Raw genomic sequence first — 21,481 nt, 5'->3', positions numbered from 1 at the left:
TAATAACCTTCCATCATTACCGTGCACAAGTGCCGTGTACGGTGCAGGATATGCTTACCCTTCCGGAGCACCTGATTTCACTCCCGGATTTTAGTGGAGTTCGTGTTGTTTCTTATTTTTTATTTATAACTGTTGATGTAAATGTCTTTTGGTTTTGTGAGTCTTTGTTTACTCCTTGGTTTTGATTGTTATTGTCTTATAAAATTGATGTGGAATGACCTTTTATTTTATTCATTTATGTTCTAATATGCAATTTATAAGTGTATCTATAAAAAGTCAACAACTTAATATGTTTGTAATATTTAGGAAAATTTAAATTCAAGATTAGAGTCATTCATTTCATTTTCGAACTGTTTATCGAAGATCTCGTTTTGTGCATCTGTGAACCAGTTTTTCCAATCACCGACTTGACCTACAAATAAGTGATAAATTAAAATCTAATTTTTAGATGTCTGTAATTGGTTTCACAAAATTGATAAAACTTATGGATAATTGAAGCTGAAGAAGAGAAATCATTACTTAAAAATTACGAATAATGTTGATCACAATAAAACAAATTTCAAGTGTCCAGATTTACTGAGTCCCTTGTTATCCCCTTTTTTACTCCCTAAGTCAAAATATATGTTTTTGAATTTAAAATCCACCCAACCTCCCTGATTGTTATTCACATGAAAAGATAAACTTTCCAGGTTTTCTAAATACAAATGATATAAAATAAATATGTAATACAAAATAAAGGTCACAAAAACTGCATTTAATGGAAATCTCTAATAAACCTGTAATAATGTGACGGGGAAAACAAATGCTGTGTCGGATGTCCAGGCGCACACAACGTGTTTCTGGAATAACCTTGACCTTTCAGTGCGGTTAGTTTATTCCCACGCCGTGACGTGACGGTGGTTTAGAGCTTGTATTGTAGACACCTGTTACTTGTTGAAGACTGACAAGACTGTGTGTTTGTGTATTTTTTTTATCGTTCTGTATACCACATATCGCAAATACATAATAATATGGCCTGCACAGAACTACCAGCTAACATAGTTTATTAAAACTGTATCGTCAAAATAATGCTAGTACGAAAAAAACTAAACGACCATTTTCTTCAAATTGGGCATTTGGGATATATGTTTATTTCCCTAAAAAATATTCTGATCCTCAATTGGATTAATGTAAACAATCTTGTAGTAGATCAGATAAAAGATTTTGTTTATCATTTTCAACTTAACATACAAGATAAAACAAAGCACAAATTTCTGAAGTATATGTTCTTACAAAAAAAAAACGTGTAAAGTAGCCTTTTTCAAAGTAAGGTGTCACCTAACATTAAAGGAAGGTAACTCTGTAAAAACCAGCTAAACGTTTTAATCACGTTGTCTTGTTTAATAAGGAAATATTTTCAGCTTTTCAATGTTCAAAATTAGTGTTTGTCAATCTGCTATATATCTAATAATTTTTTTCCGAATGAAGAGTGTGGTTCAAAATTTTTTTTAGTCTTTTTTATATTTTTATTAAAGGGTCAAAGTTAATATTTTGTCAAAATTTAAAGAAAATTAAACGAGCTAAAATTTTAGTCAAGGGGTTACGTACCACCTTAAACAGCCTCCTAAAGTCCCTAGTTGAATATAAAGAACAATGTATGTTGATAAATTGTTATACAATATACCTTTCCGGAATATTAATCCTTTGCCTTCTGGGTCAAAAATCTTTGATAACTCCTTCTTATTTTGTTTCATATTTTCAAATGATGTAGTTTTAATGATGTCTGTAACTAAATCGTTGGTACACGATATCTTTAAAGATTCTGCTAAATTTGTTATTGCTGATTGTGGTTGCTGAAAAAAAAAGTAGTACTGTAAATGACTTGTAAGAAAACTGAAACTTTTACAATTTGACCAAATTTAATACATAGAAAATAATAAAAGAAGATGTGATATGAATCGATTGCCAATGATACAACTCTCCAAAAAAGACTTAATAACATTGACATTAACAACTGTAGGTCAACGCAAGGCGCTGACCCAAACCCATACCGCATACTGCATATTCAGCTTTAAAAAGCCCCTAAAGGACAAATGTTAATCAATTCAAATGAGAAAACTAATTTTAAATTTAAAATGTACTTTAAGGACTGATAATTAATACTTCTGTCAAACTAATGTACCAAAGCAAAAAAAATGGAGGCTCTAAAGAGCCTGTGTCGCTCACCTTGGTCTGCCTCTGCTGGTGGACTATTAGCCCTCGAGGGTATCACCAGCCCAGTAGCCAGTACTTCGGTACTGGCATGAAAATACGGATTTTTTGTGTTATTAAAATTTGCTGTTACAAAATGATAGAAATTATTATAAATAAAGGAATGTATCTCCCTCATGCAAAGCTCTGATTCCTTTCACGGATTTGGCTATACTTTTTGGACCTTTTGGATTATAGCTCTTCATCTTTTATATAAGCTTTGGATTTCAAATATTTTGGCCACGAGCATCACTGAAGAGACATGTATTGTATAAATGCGCATCTGGTGCGAGAAAATTGGTACCGTTAATTTTATTACTACCACTGGGTCGATGCCTCTGCTGGTGGACTATTAGTCCCCGAGGGTATCACCAGCTAGTAGCCAGTACTTCGGTACTGGCATGAAAATAAGGATTTTTTTGTGTTATTAAAATTTGCTGTTACAAAATGATAGAAATTATTATAAATAAAGGAATGTATCTCCCTCATGCAAAGCTCTGATTCCTTTCACGGATTTGGCTATACTTTTTGGACCTTTTGGATTATAGCTCTTCATCTTTTATATAAGCTTTGGATTTCAAATATTTTGGCCACGAGCATCACTGAAGAGACATGTATTGTCGAAATGCGCATCTGGTGCAAGAAAATTGGTACCGTTAATTTTATTGGTCTATGTGCATAATAAACAAAGGACACAGATAGATACGTGACAAAATTGTGTTTTGGTGATGGTGATGTGTTTGTAGATCTTATTTTAATAAACATTGTTGCTGCTTACAATTATCTCTATCTATAATTAACTTGGCCCATTTGTTAGTGGAAAATATTTTGTAAATATTTATGAAAATTGTTAAAAATTGACTATAATGGGCAATAACTCCCAATTGCCCATTATGATTATGTGACTTTTTTTGTAGATATTACTTTGCTGTACATTTTGCTGTCTACAGTTTATCTCTATCTATAATAATATTCAAGATAATAACCAAAAGCTGACATTTTTTCTTAAGATAGATCTTAACCTAATGAACAATTTTATCCTGTCAGATTTGATCTGAACGGTTTGTTTTCAGAGATATGAGCCAAAAACAGCATAAAAACCATCTTGGTTCGCAGACGGGAGCATCTGACACATTGTTTAACTAAATACCCTAATGATGATTGTGGACAAGTTTGGTTTAATTTTTCTTAGTAGTTTCAGATGAGAAGATTTTTGTAAAAGATTACATAAATTTACAAAAATGTTAAAAATGGACTATAAAGGGCAATAACTCCTTATGGGATCAACTGACCATTTTGAACATGCCATAGCCAGAAATTAGTAGTGCTTTTCTAATTAATATGCATAATGTGTAAATGAGAAATGTACCACGTACGTGATTATAGTTTGAACTGGACTGGCTTGATATCATTAAAATCCTTAAAACACGGATATTATAAGTTGTCCGTCACAGAGTCCTTGTTTATAATCACTCTGATATTTCCGTAAAGTTGTCAGGCGGTCAAAATCAAAATAATAAACGCGAATTACGTGATTTTTTCTTGTTTTCGTGAGTTTATTCTTCTTGAAATATTGGCATTTTAACTTTACGTGGGAACCTAGAGTTCAACGACTACACATACAAGGTTTGGACTTGCTTATACATTGGACATTCAAGTTTCAAGTTTAACCCCGGCAACCTGTTTATCTAATGACCATGGTAGCCAATTTTCAACACGAAGTTTGCAAATTTGACGTTTCAGCCATTTTTAAATAGCCTGAACTTTATACTGCAATACACCTTATCGCTATTTGTCCGCCATTGCTGGAAATCACACAGGTTCCCGTAAAATTTTGACGTCATAAAACAAAATGTCTGACGCCACAATGGAAAAGTGATTGTTGTTGACGTCAAAAGTTCAAGCGGACGGGTCAGCCGGGAATAGCGATAAGGTGTATGTTAAAAGCCTCTCGCTTCAGTTTTTTTTTAATAGCTCAGGAACCTTGATTTGTGCACCGACAGCCGGTCATTATGTTTCGTTTAAATGCCAGGTATATATTGTTGTGTATATTTATTTTCTGCCCCGGCAACCTGTCTATCACTTAATCATTTCAATATAATTTCCGTGACCCGTATCCGATTTCTTTATAATAATATTCAAATTAGCAAAGTGGCGTTGATTTTTGGATATGCTGACTTATTTGTAGACCTAACTTTGCTGAACATTATTGCTGTATACAGTTTATCTCTATCTATAATAATATTCAAGATAATAACCAAAAACGACAAAATTTCCTTAAAATTACCAATTCAGAGACAGCAACCCAACAACGGAATGTCCTATTCATCTGAAAATTTCAGTGCAGATATATCTTCACCTGATAAACAATTATAATATGACGTGCTTCTTTTGCTTACAACAGCGTGTGAAAATTCTCGATATATATCTATACTTAGCGCAGACTCAGAAATATACATAATAATGGATATACCTCCCACGTAAATCCACATGTATTTGAACCTATTTGCAAATGCATTGCCGATTTTATTGTACTAGAAATTGTAATAAAACAAAAGACAAAAGAACTTTTATTCTTATTCGATTGCATAATAAAAAGAAATTAATTAATATACTGCAACTAAATGTGTTTATTTCCTAAATATAGTAAAAAGTAAAATCACAAAAATACTGAACTTAGAGGAAAATCAATTCGGAAAGTCCATAATCACATGGCAAAATCAAATAACAAAACACATCAAAAACGAATGGACAAGAACTGTCATATTCCTGACTTGGTACAGGCATTTTCAAATGTAGAAAATGGTGCATTAAACCTAGTTTTATAGCGCCAACCCTCTCACTTTGATGACAGTCTCACCAAATTCCGTTATATTTACAATGATGCGTGAACTAAACAGACACAATAAATAAAAATAGTCAAAATATGGGTACAGCAGTCATCATCGTGTAACAATTTTTAAAGGGACAACAGAACACAAAAACATCTATCTACAAACACATTCATTGATTCGCGTGTCTGACGTCAGAAAATTTTACATGTCACATATATTTGTCGTTCAATGTACATACAAACAATTTTAAAATTTCACATAGGCAATGTTAGCATACAGGGTTAAATGATCAAAAGTATGTAAGAATAAATTTCATAAATAGACCGAGATTTAAAATAGTCCAAAAGTTATATAGAATTTATAAGAATCCACAAATAGTTAATTCCACTACGTGATTGAATGATTTTGACGTTTGTGGTTCAAAGTATTTTGTAATTCATAATAGAAATATATCATAATGGCATAAAATAGAACAATATCATACTGACGGGATCTTTTAAAGTACAGAGTCACGTTATAAGAACCAAAGAAATACAAAAAGTCGCATATACAAAACACACCAGCAAAAAATACAAACACATTGACGGAATACAGCTATATTGTGTGCAATGTTAATTTCATCATGGAACAACTTCTCCACAATCAGGGGTTCATTAATTAAGGATGTTTGCTCCTCTACTTTTTGAATTTTTGCCAGATTTTTGGAATCCTCTGGTTTTATCCTTGTATTAACATTAAAAAATTGCCCACTAACCCCTCCTTTTCTTTTCATATTTTTATGACATCTTATTTAAAAAGCCATATTTCAAAATCTTATGAAATCCTTGTTATTTCTTCTTAGTTTTTTAAACAAAAACGGTGTCAATATTAAGTGAAAGAAAAATCTAGAGAGAATTATTTCCCGCCAAATTTTCAACGGCTTATATCTCGAAAACAAGCACACGGACCCTCCATTTTTTCTGTTACATACTTTCAATTTATAACAGTCTTTTTCAACCAGAGTAGCGAACATCCTCAAGGGATGAAATATAAAATAAGCTTGATATTTACGATATGTTACGATATTAAAAGCTGTCAATATGTATACTAATCTAAGCTGCAGTATAAAAACAATATAATTTTTTTGTAACCATCGAAGTTCTTATAATATTGTATTAAAATGGAATCTGAGTAAGGTTTTGTTGTATTTTCTATTCTATTGCATTATTCGCATATTAACTGATTTCAGCGAGTCAACATGACAGCTCCTTCGTTGTGAAATGTCAATTTTGGATTTGACGGTAGCTTCCGAGAAAACATGTAAATTAAAAATCACAAATATTAGATTTGAGAATTAAACATATTTTTTCTAGTGGCTATTAACGAAATAATCAATGCAAGCTAAAGATTTATGAGAATATTTGAGCTTTATCTAACAAGGAGTAAAATAGAAAGCTACACACACAGCATACCCATCCTCGCTTCAGTATTTGAATGAACTTATTTGTTCTATTAGAATCGAAATAATTCATGGAAGCCATAGATTTGTTGTATTTACACATGGCCTGGGCCGTAATATTCGTTAATTTTATCCCTCGCTAACGCTCAGGATAAAATTCGAATATCACGGCCAAGGCCATGTGAAAATTTCCAACAAATCTATGGCTTCCATGAATATTTTTTCTTAATTTCACTCCGGTAAGATTTCCTGTAAATGCTTTGGTTTCAGAGATATCAGCCAAAAACTACATTATACCCCTTTGTTCTATGTTTAGCCATGGTTGCCATCTTGGTTGTTTGGCCGGGTCACCGGACACATTTTTTAAACCAGATATCCCAAATGATGATCTTGGCCAAGTTTGGTTAAATTTCGCGTACAACCTAGCAGGAGAAGTCAGTGTCCACAAGTTCTTAAACAGTAAAAGCTACAGAACAATACATTATATATAGATAGGAACTATAAGGACATATAGATCTATTATTTGCATTAAAATACTGTAGGTTTGTATTGAATAATTTACATGTTTTCATTCTAAACACAACAAACCTAATCATGTCATTAGACTAAACACTTAAATGACAGACACATTTAGACTGGAAGCACTTTCCTAAACATGTTTAGGTATACATGTTTAGTTCCTAAACATGTTACCAATTCGTTTACATGAAATGTACTTTGAAACGTGTTAAGGCAAACACTCAATTTTTACTGTGTAAGCCTCCCACTTTAATGAATTATTGTAAAATCTTCCTTTATTGCTCCTTACCGTCAATAAATCTTCGTAGTGAAGAAATGTTACGTTCAAGCCATTCTTCTTTGCCTTTTCAAATTCTTTAACATGTCTGTACCATGAGCCATACGGTACTGTCAGAACAAAACTGAGTTAGGGCTGTTCAATTGAAATGTATGTGGGAGGGTAGGAAGGGAAGTTTAGTTATTAAATGTGGGTCATGGGTCTTTTTCAATATGTGTCTATATTAATTATCATTATGCAAAATTATCTAAAAAAATGGTTCCTGGTTGCAAGGATATTTTGAAAGTCCCTTCCTTCCCTCCCACATACATTGTAATGGAATAGCCCTTAAGGATGTTTGCTTGTCATGTTTTGGATTTTCTTGTCAGATTTTCGGAATCCTCTGGTTTTATCCATTTGAATGCCTTAAAAAATTTTGCCCATGAACCCCCATTTTTCTTTTTATAAATCTTTTACATGTATAATTATGAGCTATTTGTAAAAGTCTTTTAAAATCTTATTTATTTTCTAATAGTATTTGAGAACTTTAACTGGTCAATGATAAAGCTATGAAAAGTCAAGAGAGAACATTTTCCCGCCAAAATTCCAATAGCTAATATCTCGAAAACAAGCACATTGACCCCTATATTTTTGTTGCTTTTTTGATTCCTCAATTAATTCCATATAAATATATACTAGTTTTATGAAAAGTTATTCATTTTGAATCTGAGCAGCGAACATCCTTAAGATATGGTTATCAGTAATAATAAGTTTACGATATGGTGAAATAAAGAAAAAAATATTAGTATATGCAAGTCTGTATACCATTTAATTACCATACCCAGATATGTAAAGAAAAATTATGGACGACCGTCTTTTTAAACAAAAGTTTAGTGTGAGAAAGCAAGAAAACTTTTCTAGTTTTTACAGAGAGATCAGATATAACAAAAGAAATGGACTACAACAAATAATTAAAAAAAAAGTGTTCATATACGCTGCAGCTTTTTTGATTCATTTGACCTAAGTGTAACATTGAAGTTTTTTTAACAACATATTTTTTATAATATTAATATTGGTTGTTTAAGATTCAGAAATACTAGAAAACTATAGACTGAGTGTAAACAATTTATTTCAAAACTTTTAGAAAAAAATCCGATTACCTTTCCTGTATATAGTAACATACACAAAATGAAATTTTTAGGAACTGAATTTTCGGCTCTCCCTTGACACTATTTGCGAGAATGGTGTTAAGAAACGATGATAGTCCGTAGGAAGGGGACGATTAATGGCTGACCCGTGTTAAGAGAGAGTCATAACTCTTGCACGTTAAAGACACCCTCGTAGATTTCGAAAAAGAGCAGGCTAATACCGCTACAAGGCAGAACTCGCAACCGCAAAGTGGGAAGGGATTAATATAAGTTGTAAAATTTGTTTCCAAATCCACTATATATAACTAATAGTACTTACACTCATTCCGTGTCCATATATCAAAGAAGTCATTCCAAGGAACATCCAAGTGTTTAATGAAGACATCTTTTTTACTGTGATGGTAAAATGAAACACAGACGTCCTTGGGATTCCGTAATATTACTACAATTTTTATCTTATTAAGCTTTTTATTGGACATCAGGAACCGGAGGGGTAAATGAGTATGGAGCGTTCTTCGTGCCATGGTCAAGTTTTGTAGATTATCAATGTCGCAGAATTCCAAAACAAGATCAGAGAAAATCGTCTGTGTTAATTCACCCTTTTGGTTAACTATCAATTCTATGATTTCTTGTGACCAATGATTTCCTGAAAAGATTAGAAATATTGATATATAACCATGTTTTTTTTTATATTCAGAATATATATCAGTGTTATAGAAAACACTATAACTGTAATGAATTGCTAGCCAACAAATATTTCTAACTGTAATGTGTGACTTTTTAACAGAAATTAACGGACGTACATACTGATTACTGCAAGACACCACCAACTTACTAGCATTGTCCTTATTTCATCTTTAACAGTTATGGTACTTATAGTGGTTCAAATATTATTCAGCAGAAATTAATTAAAGATGCGGCATTAGAAATATCAACTAATTAAAATATTGATCTTTGATTTCGTTATAAGTACATTATGTAGTATAACGAAATCAGAGATCAATATTTTAATTAGATTGTATAAATACAGTATTTATTATAATAATGTCACCTGATTTCGGATAACCGCATATTAGTATGTCGCTTTCAAGGAAGTTAAATTCGGTAATTTCTTTCATTCTCTTCTCAAGTCCATCCCCTCTTAGAGGTAAAAAGGATGGTAATTTGATATCTTGGTAAACCAGCAATGGTCTTGGCTCCTCAGCCAGGAATGCTTCAATATTTGCTTCTGACATCCTTAAAAACAAAAACTTCAATATACCACATGCACACCTTCAAAATATGTACAAACAGCCAGCAAAGTGAAAACTTTCTAGCATTCAAACTGTGTGTAGTCCAGTCAATCTAGCATAAATTTGACCCTAACCCGAAAGTAATTGCAACAGAAGATTTTTAAGTTTTAATCTTTAGTATTATACCCCAAACAAACACAGAAAAAGTCCCATAAAATCTAACTTGAGGAAGACTTAGAAAATCACCATTCAAAATTGCTATGGAGATTTGCATTGAAAAGGGAGATAACTCTTGCAAAAAGGCAGAAATATCAATAAAATGGATACAAAATTATAATTTTACCGCTTCTTTTCATCAGAATGTACTGATTTTTTGTGTTTCTACAAATTTATAACCCCATCAAAGTATCATACTTTACATAAATTTGAAGAAAAACAACCAAAAACTGACCAAAAAAGACTCATTTTTGCAAGTTATCTCCCCTTCCACTGTTAATTTCCATAGGAAATTAAAAATGCTGATTTTGAGTTTAAATTTCCTCAAGTTAGATTTTATGGGACTTTTTTCTGTGTATACAAAGGGCATAATGCTATAGATTAGAACTAAAACATTTTATTTTGCAATTAGTTTGAGGTAAAATCTGTGTTTGATTGGACAAATGAGATGTTTTCTGGAAACGCTATAGCATATATGCACCTCTTATGCAATATATATAATATAATAATCCAAAAATGACAAATATAAACTAACTCCAAAAAGAGCAAATATCAGTAAAAATCTAAACCCTAACCACATGCTGCTTGCACATCTTTAATATATAATACTTTTAAAAACAACCAGCAAAGTGCATGAAAACTTCGGCCTAGCATTCAAACTGTAGGCGGAGTTATCTGGAATAACTATATACCCATAATGAGACAGAAAGATGGAAGGACGGACGGATACAGATAAAACCATATGCACCACCCCCTAACATTTAGTTGCGGGGAAACGCAACAAAGCAAGGTGGTTACGAGCACAAGAGACATAAATTTAATATAAGAATAAAAATGAGAATTGGAACGGGGAATGTGTCAAAGAGACAACAACCCGACCAAAGAGCAGAAAACAGCCTTAGGCCACCAATGGGTCTTCAATACATCAAAGTCAAATCATATAACAACAAAGATCATTAAAATAATAAAAATAAGTACAAAAGACACTTCTTATAATTAATGTACAATTTAGGCATGTTATATTACTTATCTGATTATCTAAGTCCAACCACTTGCTCTGTGTGATTTAGCAAAACAAATTACCACTACATGGATTAATGATTTTTTCAATCTTTTTACGTGTTGACATAAAATCAGTCACCCAGGATGCATAATATATAAACATTGCTGAATATTTAGTTCAAGGACGCTAGGTTAAATCTTTCGGTTCATTCAACCTATGTCAACATTTTGAAATTTAGGTATAAAATTGTATGAAAATATGTTGGCATAGGTTGAATAAAATATAACAGATTAAGTGTTGTAAAAAAAAAAAAAAAATTAGAAGCCAATCAATTTACAACCAGTTTAAAATTGACGTTAAGTGTACACAGGACTATTTGTGTTACTTGTAATCGTCAAAATAAAGGCAACTCTATGTTTTGCTGATCTCTTATGTATTCGAAATTAACATAACAAAACAATTGATGATTGCCGGTTGCTTAATGACCAGTGGCAACTATTTCATGCATGTTCAGAATACACCATTATCATGTGAATATAATACAATATATGATGAAAATATTTGATGATATTTTCTAAAAGTAGAATCACATCAAATGCATGGAATTAATGAATATAGATCTATTTAAAACCTGCTTCACATTGAAAAGTGTATTTTTTCACAGTTCAGTATTTATGAAATAATTGTGTTTTGTATATATTTATTTTACTTATTAGAAAAGTGCTTTATTCTACCTTTCCATTTATTCTATTCTACAAATACACATATTTCGTAAATACTGACATCAGAATGAAATAAAAATTTAAATTGAGATATATATAGTTTAGATTTAAGAATGTACTTGGGTGAAATTCAAAGAAAAATCAAGAATTTAAAGTTTAAACTCTAAGTCAGAAGAGCATTGGTTAAGAGACGAAAGGAGCCTGTAATTCAGTGGTTGTCGTTTGTTTATGTGTTACATATTTGTTTTTCGTTCATTTTTTTACATAAATAAGGCCGTTAGTTTTCTCGTTTGAATTGTTTTACTTTGTCTAAACGATTCAGATTTTTTTCAATACCTTCTCTGAGGAAACTATAGCGAATTGTGTACTATATAAGGATTTAAAACCCTTTACATAGTATGCTAACCTCTGAAAGAAGCAGCTTGTTTTGTTTCGTATTAGGTTTGAGAAACATTTTTTTTTTGTGTTTTGCTTTTGTCTTTTACATTATTTTGTGTTTTGCTACTGTTTTTTATAGAAAAGGGGGGTGCCGTGACATAGATTATTTTAACGATAAACTTCAGCTATAAAATGAGTCAATATTTTTAATGTTCAGTTAATAGGTTGCCATTTTATAGCTGACTATGCAGTATGTGTTTTGCTAATTGTTGAAGCTTGTAACGTGACCTAAAGTTTTAAATTGCTATGCCAGTTGGTCTCTGGTGGAGAGTTGTTTGAATGGTCATCATGCATACCACATCTTCTTCTTATTATGTATCTCTCTTAATCATGAAAAAACGTGCACCAATGTTTCACAAAACTCTTTGACGGTATGGCAAGGTTATGTACTACCGGTATTTAAATTATTGCATTGCAATGCACACACATATTATAGATTTATGATGGTCTGGATGGGATTTACTAAATAGAGAATAATAGGCGAAATGTGCAAAATAAATGGCCTATTAAAAAGCGGCAAAATAAAGAAAAGAGAAAAATACGCCAAAACATTAAGAATAATGAATGACAGGGTGTTGAAATATTAAGAATAGAGAAAAATGGGCTGGGATTTATGAAGAACAGAAGAACAAAATAGTTGTATAAAAATATAGAAGAACACAGAATAGAAAGACCCCCATCAAGACCCTCAGATATGTCTTCCTATACTGTTTATGGCGTTGCCGTAATGGATTTTCTCAGAAGTACAGTGACTGATATCAGAGTGTAGGATACACGACAGCATAATTATTCTTTAATAAACTAAAGTAAACAAAACATGATGAAACCAACTGACACAATGGCTTTAATAGTCGTGAAATATTTGCTGCGTGACTTTTAGTAAAAAACCACTCAAATCATACATCACCATATTTGCTACAAAAACATAACTGAGAGTGCTATCAGATTTATATGCTACGATTTTTTTTTTCAGTCATCAACCCACATCAAAAAAAAAGTGACGTACGAATAAAAGGAGATGTTTTGTATACGTCAATGAGACAGCAACCGAACTACAGTAATAACCGAAAGACATCTAGAGGGAGACGTGTAGACTTCAACAAAAGACAAGAGTTATAACATTTTGTCTTATGAGTGCTATCAGATTCATATTTTTTCAACCAGCAATGTACACGTAAAATTTAGTGTATATGAATACAAGGTGATGTGAGGTATACGTCAATGAGACAGCAACTAAACTACACAAATAATCGCAGCCATCTCAAGGAGACGTGTAAAATCTTCAATAGAAGACAGGTGTCATAACCTTATGTCTCACAAGTGCTATCATATTTGATATCCTTTTTTTTTCAGCCAACAGTGTACTTGGAAAATCATTTGTGAGGTAAAAATAAATTAACTCGTTGATGAATTCATAAAAACTACGACACATAGACAGAACACCACACAAACACAATATGTCTCGCTCTTAGTTGTCTCGATTTCATGAGATATAAATGAAGTCAACAGAAACAATCAACGATCTGCTATTACCACGTCGCTTTCTTAATAAGGGGGGAGATTTCTTTTTATTTCTTTTTTTCTTGAAAGGGGGGGGGGGGGGGGGGTGCTGCTGCAAAATGACGTTTAGGAAAATGATATGTTACAGGGTTAAACTTTAGTTAAATGTATTTAAATCTAAACCATCCCACTTTCCATTATCATACAAAGTGTAAAGAGAAGAGAAGAGTGGTGAGCCGTCTATGATTTACCCCGTACGCCCAATGAACGTACGGGTAATACTCACACCCGTTGAGGGTAGAGGTTTACCAACAGCACTAGACCGTTATAAAACTGTTTACTAGACTGCGGTAGGATTCAAAAATGTGCTTTGGAAACTTATTTGTAAATATTATTTGTTTAAAAAGGTATGATAAAAGAAAATATTTCAAAGTTTTGCAAAATTTGTGTTTTTTATCAAGAAAAATTCATGATGAAGACTCAATTAATGATTGGTCTGTTGTTCAAAATTTTTTGGGACTTTTTAATTTTAATCTGTACTGATCAAAAATTAAAAAATTACGAAAAATGCCAAAAGCCCTACAAACGTATATAATACGTATATAAACGATTCAGATTTTTTTCAATACCTTCTCTGAGGAAACTATAGCGAATTGTGTACTATATAAGGATTTAAAACCCATTACATAGTATGCTAACCTCTGAAAGAAGTAGCTTGTTTTGTTTCGTATTAGGTTTGAGAAACATTTTTTTTTGTGTTTTGCTTTTGTCTTTTACATTATTTTGTGTTTTGCTACTGTTTTTATAGAAAAGGGGGGTGCCGTGACATAGATTATTTTAACGATAAACTTCAGTTATAAAATGAGTCAATATTTTTAATGTTCAGTTAATAGGTTACCATTTTATAGCTGACTATGCAGTATGTGTTTTGCTCATTGTTGAAGCTTGTACAGTGACCTAAAGTTTTAAAATTGCTATGCCAGTTGGTCTCTGGTGGAGACTTGTCTGAATGGTCATCATGCATACCACATCTTCTTCTTATTATGTATCTCTCTTAATCATTAAAAAACGTGCACCAATGTTTCATAAAACTCTTTGACGGTATGGTTATGTACTACCGGTATTTAAATTATTGTATTGCAATGTACACACATGTTATAGATTTATGAGGGTCTGGATAGGATTTACTGAATAGAGAATAATAGGCGAAACGTGCAAAATAAATGGCCTATCAAATTAAAGAAAAGAGAAAAATACGGCAAAACATTAAGAATAATGAATGACAGGGTGTTGAAATATTAAGAATAGAGAAAAATGGGCTGGATTTATGAAGAACAGAAGAACAAAATAGGTGTATAAAAATATAGAAGAACACAGAATAGAAAGACCCCCATCAAGACCCTCAGATATGTCTTCCTAAACTGTTTATGGCGTTGCCGTAATGGATTTTCTCAGAAGTACAGTGACTGATATCAGAGTGTAGGATACACGACAGCATAATTATTCTTTAATAAACTAAAGTAAACAAAACATGATGAAACCAACTGACACAATGGCTTTAATAGTCGTGAAATATTTGCTGCTTGACTTTTAGTAAAAAACCACTCAAATCATACATCACCATATTTGCTACAAAAACATAACTGACAGTACAATCAGTTATTTGCTACGATTTTTTTTTCAGTCATCAGCCCACATGAAAAAAAAGTGACGCACGAATAAAAGGAGATGTTTTGTATACGTCAATGAGACAGCAACCGAACTACAGTAATAACCGAAAGACACCTAGAGGGAGACGTGTAGACTTCAACAAAAGACAAGAGTTATAACATTATGTCTTATGAGTGCTATCAGATTCATATTTTTTCAACCAGCAATGTACACGTAAAATTTAGTGTATATGAATACAAGGAGATGTGAGGTATACGTCAATGAGACAGCAACTAAACTACACAAATAATCGCAGCCATCTCACGGAGACGTGTAAAATCTTCAACAGAAGACAGGTGTCATAACCTTATGTCTCACAAGTGCTATCATATTTAATATCCTTTTTTTTCAGCCAACAGTGTACTCGGAAAATCATTTATGAAGTAAAAATAAATTAACTCGTTGATGTATTCATAAAAACGACAGAACACCGCACAAACACAATATGTCTCGCTCTTAGTTGTCTCGATTTCATGAGATATAAATGAAGTCTACAGAAACAATCAACGATCTGCTATTACATGTACCACGTCACTTTCTTAATAAGGGGGGATATTTCTTTTTATTTCTTTTTTATTTGGGGGGGGGGGGGTACTGCAAAATGACGTTTAGGAAAATGATATGTTTCAGGGTTAAACTCTAGTTAAATGTATTTAAATCTAAACCATCCCACTTTCCATTATCATACAAAGTGTAAAGAGAAGAGAAGAGTGGTGAGCCGTCTATGATTTACCCCGTACGCCCAATGAACGTACGGGTTATACTCACATCCGTTGAGGGTAGAGGTTTACCAACAGCACTAGACCGTAAAAAAACTGTTTACTAGACTGCAGTTGGATTAAAAAATGTGCTTTGGAAACTTATTTGTAAATATTATTTGTTTAAAAAGGTATGATAAAAGAAAATATTTCAAAGTTTTGCAAAATTTGTATTTTTTATCAAGAAAAATTCATGATGAAGACTCAATTAATGATTGATCTGTTGTTCAAAATTTTTTGGGACTTTTTAATTTTAATCTGTACTGATCAAAAATTCAAAAATTACGAAAAATACCAAAAGCCGTACAAACGTATATAATAGTATATAAACGATTCAGATTTTTTCAATACCTTCTCTGAGGAAACTATAGCGAATTGTGTACTATATAAGGATTTAAAACCCCTTACATAGTATGCTAACCTCTGAAAGAAGCAGCTTGTTTTGTTTCGTATTAGGTTTGAGAAACATTTTTTTTTGTGTTTTGCGTTTGTCTTTTACATTATTTTGTGTTTTGCTACTGTTTTTATAGAAAAGGGGGGTGCCGTGACATAGATTATTTTAACGATAAACTTCAGCTATAAAATGAGTCAATATTTTTAATGTTCAGTTAATAGGTTGCCATTTTATAGCTGACTATGCAGTATGTGTTTTGCTCATTGTTGAAGCTTGTACAGTGACCTAAAGTTTTAAAATTGCTATGCCAGTTGGTCTCTGGTGGAGACTTGTCTGAATGGTCATCATGCATACCACATCTTCTTCTTATTATGTATCTCTCTTAATCATTAAAAAACGTGCACCAATGTTTCATAAAACTCTTTGACGGTATGGTTATGTACTACCGGTATTTAAATTATTGTATTGCAATGTACACACATGTTATAGATTTATGAGGGTCTGGATAGGATTTACTGAATAGAGAATAATAGGCGAAACGTGCAAAATAAATGGCCTATCAAATTAAAGAAAAGAGAAAAATACGGCAAAACATTAAGAATAATGAATGACAGGGTGTTGAAATATTAAGAATAGAGAAAAATGGGCTGGATTTATGAAGAACAGAAGAACAAAATAGGTGTATAAAAATATAGAAGAACACAGAATAGAAAGACCCCCATCAAGACCCTCAGATATGTCTTCCTAAACTGTTTATGGCGTTGCCGTAATGGATTTTCTCAGAAGTACAGTGACTGATATCAGAGTGTAGGATACACGACAGCATAATTATTCTTTAATAAACTAAAGTAAACAAAACATGATGAAACCAACTGACACAATGGCTTTAATAGTCGTGAAATATTTGCTGCTTGACTTTTAGTAAAAAACCACTCAAATCATACATCACCATATTTGCTACAAAAACATAACTGACAGTACAATCAGTTATTTGCTACGATTTTTTTTTCAGTCATCAGCCCACATGAAAAAAAAGTGACGCACGAATAAAAGGAGATGTTTTGTATACGTCAATGAGACAGCAACCGAACTACAGTAATAACCGAAAGACACCTAGAGGGAGACGTGTAGACTTCAACAAAAGACAAGAGTTATAACATTATGTCTTATGAGTGCTATCAGATTCATATTTTTTCAACCAGCAATGTACACGTAAAATTTAGTGTATATGAATACAAGGAGATGTGAGGTATACGTCAATGAGACAGCAACTAAACTACACAAATAATCGCAGCCATCTCACGGAGACGTGTAAAATCTTCAACAGAAGACAGGTGTCATAACCTTATGTCTCACAAGTGCTATCATATTTAATATCCTTTTTTTTCAGCCAACAGTGTACTCGGAAAATCATTTATGAAGTAAAAATAAATTAACTCGTTGATGTATTCATAAAAACGACAGAACACCGCACAAACACAATATGTCTCGCTCTTAGTTGTCTCGATTTCATGAGATATAAATGAAGTCTACAGAAACAATCAACGATCTGCTATTACATGTACCACGTCACTTTCTTAATAAGGGGGGATATTTCTTTTTATTTCTTTTTTATTTGGGGGGGGGGGGGGGTACTGCAAAATGACGTTTAGGAAAATGATATGTTTCAGGGTTAAACTCTAGTTAAATGTATTTAAATCTAAACCATCCCACTTTCCATTATCATACAAAGTGTAAAGAGAAGAGAAGAGTGGTGAGCCGTCTATGATTTACCCCGTACGCCCAATGAACGTACGGGTTATACTCACATCCGTTGAGGGTAGAGGTTTACCAACAGCACTAGACCGTAAAAAAACTGTTTACTAGACTGCAGTTGGATTAAAAAATGTGCTTTGGAAACTTATTTGTAAATATTATTTGTTTAAAAAGGTATGATAAAAGAAAATATTTCAAAGTTTTGCAAAATTTGTATTTTTTATCAAGAAAAATTCATGATGAAGACTCAATTAATGATTGATCTGTTGTTCAAAATTTTTTGGGACTTTTTAATTTTAATCTGTACTGATCAAAAATTCAAAAATTACGAAAAATACCAAAAGCCGTACAAACGTATATAATAGTATATAAACGATTCAGATTTTTTCAATACCTTCTCTGAGGAAACTATAGCGAATTGTGTACTATATAAGGATTTAAAACCCCTTACATAGTATGCTAACCTCTGAAAGAAGCAGCTTGTTTTGTTTCGTATTAGGTTTGAGAAACATTTTTTTTTGTGTTTTGCGTTTGTCTTTTACATTATTTTGTGTTTTGCTACTGTTTTTATAGAAAAGGGGGGTGCCGTGACATAGATTATTTTAACGATAAACTTCAGCTATAAAATGAGTCAATATTTTTAATGTTCAGTTAATAGGTTGCCATTTTATAGCTGACTATGCAGTATGTGTTTTGCTCATTGTTGAAGCTTGTACAGTGACCTAAAGTTTTAAAATTGCTATGCCAGTTGGTCTCTGGTGGAGACTTGTCTGAATGGTCATCATGCATACCACATCTTCTTCTTATTGTGTATCTCTCTTAATCATGAAAAAACGTGCACCAATGTTTCATAAAACTCTTTGACGGTATGGTTATGTACTACCGGTATTTAAATTATTGCATTGCAATGTACACACATATTATAGATTTATGAGGGTCTGGATAGGATTTACTGAATCGAGAATAATAGGCGAAACGTGCAAAATAAATGGCCTATCAAAATAAAGAAAAGAGAAAAATACGGCAAAACATTAAGAATAATGAATGACAGGGTGTTGAAATATTAAGAATAGAGAAAAATGGGCTGGATTTATGAAGAACAGAAGAACAAAATAGGTGTATAAAAATATAGAAGAACACAGAATAGAAAGACCCCCATCAAGACCCTCAGATATGTCTTCCTATACTGTTTATGGCGTTGCCGTAATGGATTTTCTCAGAAGTACAGTGACTGATATCAGAGTGTAGGATACACGACAGCATAATTATTCTTTAATAAACTAAAGTAAACAAATCAAGATGAAACCAACTGTCACAATGGCTCTAATAGTCGTGAAATATTTGCTGCGTGACTTGAAGTAAAAAAAACCACTCAAATCATACATCACCATATTTGCTACAAAAACATAACTGACAGTGCTATCAGTTATTTGCTACGATTTTTTTTTTTCAGTCATCAGCCCACATGAAAAAAAAGTGACGTACGAATAAAAGGAGATGTTTTGTATACGTCAATGAGACAGCAACCGAACTACAGTAATAACCGAAAGACACCTAGAGGGAGACGTGTAGACTTCAACAAAAGACAAGAGTTATAACATTATGTCTTATGAGTGCTATCAGATTCATATTTTTTCAACCAGCAATGTACACGTAAAATTTAGTGTATATGAATAAAAGGAGATGTGAGGTATACGTCAATGAGACAGCAACTAAACTACACAAATAATCGCAGCCATTTCACGGAGACGTGTAAAATCTTCAACAAAAGACAGGTGTCATAACCTTATGTCTCACAAGTGCTATCATATTTGATATCCTTTTTTTTTCAGCCAACAGTGTACTCGGAAAATCATTTGTGAAGTAAAAATAAATTAACTCGTTGATGTATTCATAAAAACTACGACACATAGACAGAACACCACACAAACACAATATGCCTTGCTGTTAGTTGTCTCGATTTCATGAGATATAAATGAAGTCAACAGAAACAATCATCGATCTGCTATTACATGTACCACGTCACTTTCTTAATAAGGGGGAGATTTCTTTTGATTTCTTTTTTTTTTTGGGGGGGGGGGGGGTGCTGCAAAATGACGTTTAGGAAAATGATATGTTTCAGGGTTAAACTTTAGTTAAATGTATTTAAATCTAAACAATCCCACTTTCCACTATCATACATTGTGTAAAGAGGAGAGAAGAGTGGTGAACCGTCTATGATTTACCCCGTACGCCCAATTAACGTACGGGTAATACTCACACCCGTTGAGGGTAGAGGTTTACCAACAGTACTAGACCGTAATTTTTTTTTTATCTTTATTCAATTCTTCAACATATATATACAACAGATATATTACATATTACACAAAATTATCACAAGGCAATTTTTTTAAGTATAATCACATATATAATCAGCACAATAATTAGAAATTAAATGTTATGACACCTTCGGTTTCTTGTACCAGAATATTATTCTTTAAAAAGTGTTTCTCAAAAACATTTCTCATACATCTTGCATCACACAAATATTCATACAGGTAAGTTATATAATGTTTTACAGTGTATTTAAATAGTCTAATAAGATCAACATTACTGTTTAAATTTTTAAGTAAATTCCTTCTTCTGAAGATACAATATCTTGCTACAGATAACATGAAATTGACAAAACTTACATTTACGCCTTTGATAGATCCAAATAAACCAAACATAAATACCTCTTCATACACTAAATTATCAATTTTGTCAGAATCAACATTATCAAATAAAACTGACAACTTTTGTTGCATAAACAGATGAAATTCTACTAATTCAGAACATAATAGAAATAAATGAGTGATATTTTCTACTTCCTTTTCACATACATCACATACATTGTAATTTATAAGTTTCGTAGTCATAAGTTTAGAATTTGTGAAAATACAATAATGTGCTATTTTGAAATCTAGATCCATTAATATAGATGGTTTCCAACAAAAATTAACGTTTTTCCATACTTTACAAAGATCATTCTCTCCAATCTCAAAAACTTCCGTCCACTTTTTATAGCAAATAGGATGCTGACATAGTTTACTAGTAAGTAATAAATACAATTCTTTTGTCGAACACATAGAAAACTCTGACAATTTATCTTTGAAAATGACATTAATATTTATAGAGCGAGAAACATTTCTCCTATGAATATTTTTATGAATAATTTCTGTCCATTCTTTAGGCAATACAACTTTTAAAGTATTATATCTTTTTACAATACTGCTAATATCACAATGATTAGTTACATTTTGTATCATCTCAACTATAGCCATTTCTGGTAAAAAAAAACCTCTATAACT

At 32.1% G+C, this 21,481-nt stretch overlaps 1 protein-coding gene across 3 annotated transcripts in view; it reads right to left on the bottom strand.

The window, feature by feature from the left end:
* Positions 1-213: 213 nt before the first annotated feature.
* Positions 214-21,481, bottom strand: part of LOC143083053 (sulfotransferase 1B1-like) — a 37,772-nt gene continuing 16,504 nt past the window's right edge. Inside the window, exons 1-6 of one of the 3 annotated variants that reach the window (XM_076259190.1) lie at positions 10,899-11,000; positions 9,476-9,660; positions 8,744-9,070; positions 7,310-7,407; positions 1,664-1,832; positions 214-412 (exon numbers count right to left, since the gene is read on the bottom strand). In XM_076259190.1, the coding sequence (XP_076115305.1) occupies positions 303-412; positions 1,664-1,832; positions 7,310-7,407; positions 8,744-9,070; positions 9,476-9,659 (888 nt within the window). In that variant the 5' untranslated portion in view covers position 9,660; positions 10,899-11,000 and the 3' untranslated portion in view covers positions 214-302. Of the gene's footprint in view, positions 413-1,663; positions 1,833-7,309; positions 7,408-8,743; positions 9,071-9,475; positions 9,661-10,898; positions 11,001-21,481 lie in introns of those variants that run through there. The other 2 variants (XM_076259192.1, XM_076259191.1) reach the window with 2 other exon arrangements.

The sequence above is a fragment of the Mytilus galloprovincialis genome, chromosome 7, assembly GCF_965363235.1.
Source record: "Mytilus galloprovincialis chromosome 7, xbMytGall1.hap1.1, whole genome shotgun sequence".
Classification (NCBI taxonomy): domain Eukaryota; kingdom Metazoa; phylum Mollusca; class Bivalvia; order Mytilida; family Mytilidae; genus Mytilus; species Mytilus galloprovincialis.
The sequence above is the reverse complement of the archived record's forward strand: the minus strand, read 5'-3'. Positions and strand labels throughout refer to the sequence as shown.